The sequence below is a fragment of the Sinocyclocheilus grahami genome, unplaced genomic scaffold (genome assembly GCF_001515645.1).
Source record: "Sinocyclocheilus grahami isolate Dianchi unplaced genomic scaffold, SAMN03320097.WGS_v1.1 scaffold587.1, whole genome shotgun sequence".
Taxonomy (NCBI): domain Eukaryota; kingdom Metazoa; phylum Chordata; class Actinopteri; order Cypriniformes; family Cyprinidae; genus Sinocyclocheilus; species Sinocyclocheilus grahami.
The window spans coordinates 6,501-11,738 of NW_015505766.1; the positions used below are offsets into that span (position 1 = coordinate 6,501).

The 5,238-nt window shown below is 37.4% G+C and overlaps 1 protein-coding gene across 4 annotated transcripts in view; it reads right to left on the reverse strand.

The window, feature by feature from the left end:
- Window positions 1-261: 261 nt before the first annotated feature.
- The window catches only part of fkbp3 (FKBP prolyl isomerase 3), a 6,821-nt gene continuing 1,844 nt past the window's right edge, over window positions 262-5,238 (reverse strand). Inside the window, exons 5-7 of one of the 4 annotated variants that reach the window (XM_016240289.1) lie at window positions 2,683-2,750; window positions 507-604; window positions 262-430 (exon numbers count right to left, since the gene is read on the reverse strand). In XM_016240289.1, coding sequence (XP_016095775.1) covers window positions 376-430; window positions 507-604; window positions 2,683-2,750 — 221 coding nt within the window. In that variant the 3' untranslated portion in view covers window positions 262-375. Of the gene's footprint in view, window positions 431-506; window positions 1,023-1,884; window positions 1,932-1,965; window positions 1,996-2,682; window positions 2,751-5,238 lie in introns of those variants that run through there. The other 3 variants (XM_016240291.1, XM_016240290.1, XM_016240292.1) reach the window with 3 other exon arrangements.

Here is a 5,238-nt window from a genome sequence, read left to right on the forward strand (position 1 = left end):
TTAGATGTTTTTGCACCCTCAGATTCCAGATTTTCAAATATTGTCCGATCCTAACAAACCTTACATCAATGGAAAGCTTATTTATTCAGATATTTCACAAAATTGACCCTTATGACTGGTTTTGTGCTCCAGTCACATATTTTCTCATCTCTATCTACATGTCTATATCTATAGAAATATAATAATACAATGTGACATTTTAAATAGTTGCATGTACACAGCTGTTGCTATAGAGATGTGTGTGTAACAACAAGACATTGATCAGGGTTTGTTTTTTATTGGAACTTTACAATCATGCAAAACCAGTCAGAAAAGTTTTCCCATCAGACTGAAGAACAACGTCTCCATCTCAACACACTCGCGATGCTTCATCAATCAATCGATGGAGACGAGCTCCACCTCAAAGATCAGCTTGGCGTTCGGCGGGATTCTGGTGATGAAGGTTAAGAACTCATTCATCTGTGATCTGCACAACATCAAACACTGAGCGGAAGAGTGAAGGATACTTGGAGTCGGGAAGACCTTTCCTCCCATACGCCCATTCAGCCTCGATCTCCAGCCGCGCCGTCTCGCCTTTACTCATCCTCAGCAGCCCCTCATCCCACTGCGCACACAACTCACACTTTACTACAACACACCATACTCATCCTCAGCAGCCCCTCATCCCACTGCGCACACAACTCACACTTTACTACAACACACCATACTCATCCTCAGCAGCCCCTCATCCCACTGCGCACACAACTCACACTTTACTACAACACACCATACTCATCCTCAGCAGCCCCTCATCCCACTGCGCACACAACTCACACTTTACTACAACACACCATACTCATCCTCAGCAGCCCCTCATCCCACTGCGCACACAACTCACACTTTACTACAACACACCATACTCATCCTCAGCAGCCCCTCATCCCACTGCGCACACAACTCACACTTTACTACAACACACCATACTCATCCTCAGCAGCCCTTCATCCCACTACGCACACAACTCACACTTTACTACAACACACCATACTCATCCCACTGCGCACCCAACTCACACTTTACTACAACCCACCATACTCATCCTCAGCAGCCCTTCATCCCACTACGCACACAACTCACACTTTACTACAACCCACCATACTCATCCTCAGCAGCCCTTCATCCCACTACGCACACAACTCACACTTTACTACAACCCACCATACTCATCCTCAGCAGCCCTTCATCCCACTACGCACACAACTCACACTTTACTACAACCCACCATACTCATCCTCAGCAGCCCTTCATCCCACTACGCACACAACTCACACTTTACTACAACCCACCATACTCATCCTCAGCAGCCCTTCATCCCACTACGCACACAACTCACACTTTACTACAACCCACCATACTCATCCTCAGCAGCCCTTCATCCCACTACGCACACAACTCACACTTTACTACAACCCACCATACTCATCCTCAGCAGCCCTTCATCCCACTACGCACACAACTCACACTTTACTACAACCCACCATACTCATCCTCAGCAGCCCTTCATCCCACTACGCACACAACTCACACTTTACTACAACCCACCATACTCATCCTCAGCAGCCCTTCATCCCACTACGCACACAACTCACACTTTACTACAACCCACCATACTCATCCTCAGCAGCCCTTCATCCCACTACGCACACAACTCACACTTTACTACAACCCACCATACTCATCCTCAGCAGCCCTTCATCCCACTACGCACACAACTCACACTTTACTACAACCCACCATACTCATCCTCAGCAGCCCTTCATCCCACTACGCACACAACTCACACTTTACTACAACCCACCATACTCATCCTCAGCAGCCCTTCATCCCACTACGCACACAACTCACACTTTACTACAACCCACCATACTCATCCTCAGCAGCCCTTCATCCCACTACGCACACAACTCACACTTTACTACAACCCACCATACTCATCCTCAGCAGCCCCTCATCCCACTGCGCACACAACTCACACTTTACTACAACAACACTCCGAAAAACCAATACAAAAATGACAAAACGCTACTAAATTACTAAAAATGGCACTAAACTTAAAATGAAAACGGAAAATATAAAATCAAATTCAAAAACTACACAGATGTTAAAAAAACAAAAATAATAAAAATGACGAAACAACTAATTTACTACAACTTTTAACTAAACTTAAAACAGATTATATATATATACACATTTAAAAAAATAAAATATAGAAAATAAAATCTAACTTAAAATTGATAAAAGAAACTAGACATATACAAAAAGAAAAAACTAATAAAATGTCCAAAACATACAGCTAAATTACTAAAACTTTAAAATGAAAATAGAATACAAAAAATCTAGTTAAAAAAATAAAAACTATATATACAAAGTAAAAATGACAAAAAACGTAATTACTAAAACTTTTATTAAAATTAATACATAAAATTAAAATTAAATTGTAAACATTTAAAGAAAACTAATAAAAATGCACACAACTAAATGACTATAAATTTAAAATTAAATTAAAAACAGAATATAAAATTATAAAAATTAATAAAAAGCTATATAGACTAAAGCAAAAATACTAAAAATGACCAAACAAACAAACCTAAAGTAAAAGATTAACTCAAACTAAAATGCTGACGGAAAGTATAAAGCAGTCACCCCTCGGATCACTCGGCCCATCCCGACCTTGAAGCTCAGCGGTTTGCTCTGCTTCTTCTTCTTTGCAGCTGAAAAACAGAAGAGAATCAAATAAAAGATCATTTACACCAACTACTACCATCAGATAACCAGAAAACCTGAGTGCTGGATTAATACAGTAAACTAAATCTGAAACCATCAAAAAACATTTTTATTACTCAAAGTTAACAAAAAATACCTTCAACTCATTTTATTTCAGCAAGTTGCAATGCAACATTTCTCATTTTCATTTAGTTTAACGATGTACTAAAATAATGAAACTGAAAATGAATAAATACCGTACAGAAAAATGTAAAAAAATAAACTAATAAGAAAGACAAAAACAGCAAAATTACAAAAACTAATTTAAACTGAAACCGGAAAATATATTCACTTCAAAAAATTAATAAAAACTGTATAGTCATGTAAATAAACTAATAAAAACGTCTATTTATTCAGTGATTTATATATTTAATATTAAATATAATTTAAATTTTGATGTATTTTACATTTTTTAAAGGAGGTCCATTTTCCACAAGTTGGTTTGTTTCTTTAGGGTCTTCATGAACTGTCTGTAACATACTTTGGTTAAAATTCCTCAATAGTCGTGTAAAACACCCTTTTTCCCCGTTTCGGTGCATGTCTCTTTAAATGATAATGAGCTCTGCTGACCCCGCCCCTCTCTTCCGTGGCGATTTGCAAATAATCATAAGAAATATAAAGTGTGGGATTCACTTCTTCTGGAGGCGCAGCTGGATCAAGAACAGAGTTTGAACTTTTTAGCAAAACCTGCCTTGAATCGTCCCTCGTTCAGAAAGCAGTCAACAGGCTGAGGGCGGAGCTATGCTAATACGGGACCATCTGTCAGTGGCCGTGGGCGGCGCCTGAGCAATATGATGTCATACTGCTCCGAAAATCAAAACGGCTTGATAACTGAGACTGTTGATTTTTGTCACTGTAGGGTGCTTGTGTCCACACACTGCTGAGACACATTTATATGCAAACACCACGTAAACGAGAATTCAGCATCAGACGTCCCCTTCATATCAGGAGCATTTCAGTTCATCTTGATGGTCTCAATTACTCGGTTGATTATTTTTTTAAGATGATGATCTAATAAATAAATCTAATTAGAAAAATTAATAAAACTATATACACATTTAAAAAATAATTATAATAATAAAAATTACAAAAACACAACAAAATTACTAAAACTTTTAAATTAAAATGAAAACAAAAATGAGGACCCCGCCCCTCTCTTCCGTGGCGATTTGTAAATAATCATAAGAAATATAAAGTGTGGGATTCACTTCTTCTGGAGGCGCAGCTGGATCAAGAACAGAGTTTGAACTTTTTAGCAAAACCTGCCTTGAATCGTCCCTCGTTCAGAAAGCAGTCAACAGGCTGAGGGCGGAGCTATGCTAATACGGGACCATCTGTCAGTGGCCGTGGGCGGCGCCTGAGCAATATGATGTCATACTGCTCCGAAAATCAAAACGGCTTGATAACTGAGACTGTTGATTTTTGTCACTGTAGGGTGCTTGTGTCCACACACTGCTGAGACACATTTATATGCAAACACCACGTAAACGAGAATTCAGCATCAGACGTCCCCTTCATATCAGGAGCATTTCAGTTCATCTTGATGGTCTCAATTACTCGGTTGATTATTTTTTTAAGATGATGATCTAATAAATAAATCTAATTAGAAAAATTAATAAAACTATATACACATTTAAAAAATAATTATAATAATAAAAATTACAAAAACACAACAAAATTACTAAAACTTTTAAATTAAAATGAAAACAAAAATGAGGAAATATAAAATCGAAAAATTTTTTTTAACTATACAGACATAAAACAATACGTTTTTAAAAACAACGAAATAATTACTATAACTAAAATTAAAATAAAAAATAAAATAAAAAGACATTTAATATCATGTCACAGACATTAAAAAAAGCTAATAAAAATGGCAAAAACACAACTAAATTACTAAAAACTAAAATTAAAATAGAAAAAAATAAATGCATTAAACTAAAAACTATAGACAAATCAAAAACATTACTAATTAACAAAATATGAATAAAAACTGAAGAAAGAATAAAGATTATTGATAAAGCCATCACCAGACTGCAGCAGTGGAATGTGTTGCATTTGTGTGTCAGATGCGTGTTGAGGTTAGCGTGTCATATGTGTGCTGAAATTAGCGTGTCATATGCATGTTGAGGTTAGTGTGTCATATGTGTGCTAAGGTTAGCGTGTCATATGTATGTTGAGGTTAGCATGTCATATGTGTGTTGAGATTAGAGAGTCATATGTGTTTTGAGGTTAACGTGTCATATGCGTGTTGAGATTAGCATGTGTGTTGAGGATAACATGTCATGTATGCTGAGGTTAGCGTGTCATATGTGTGTTGAGATTAGCGTGTCGTGTGTTGAGATTAGCGTGTCATGTGTGTTGAGATTAGCGTGTCATATGCGTGTTGAGGTTAGCGTGTCATATGCATGTTGAGGTTAGTGTGTCATATGTGTG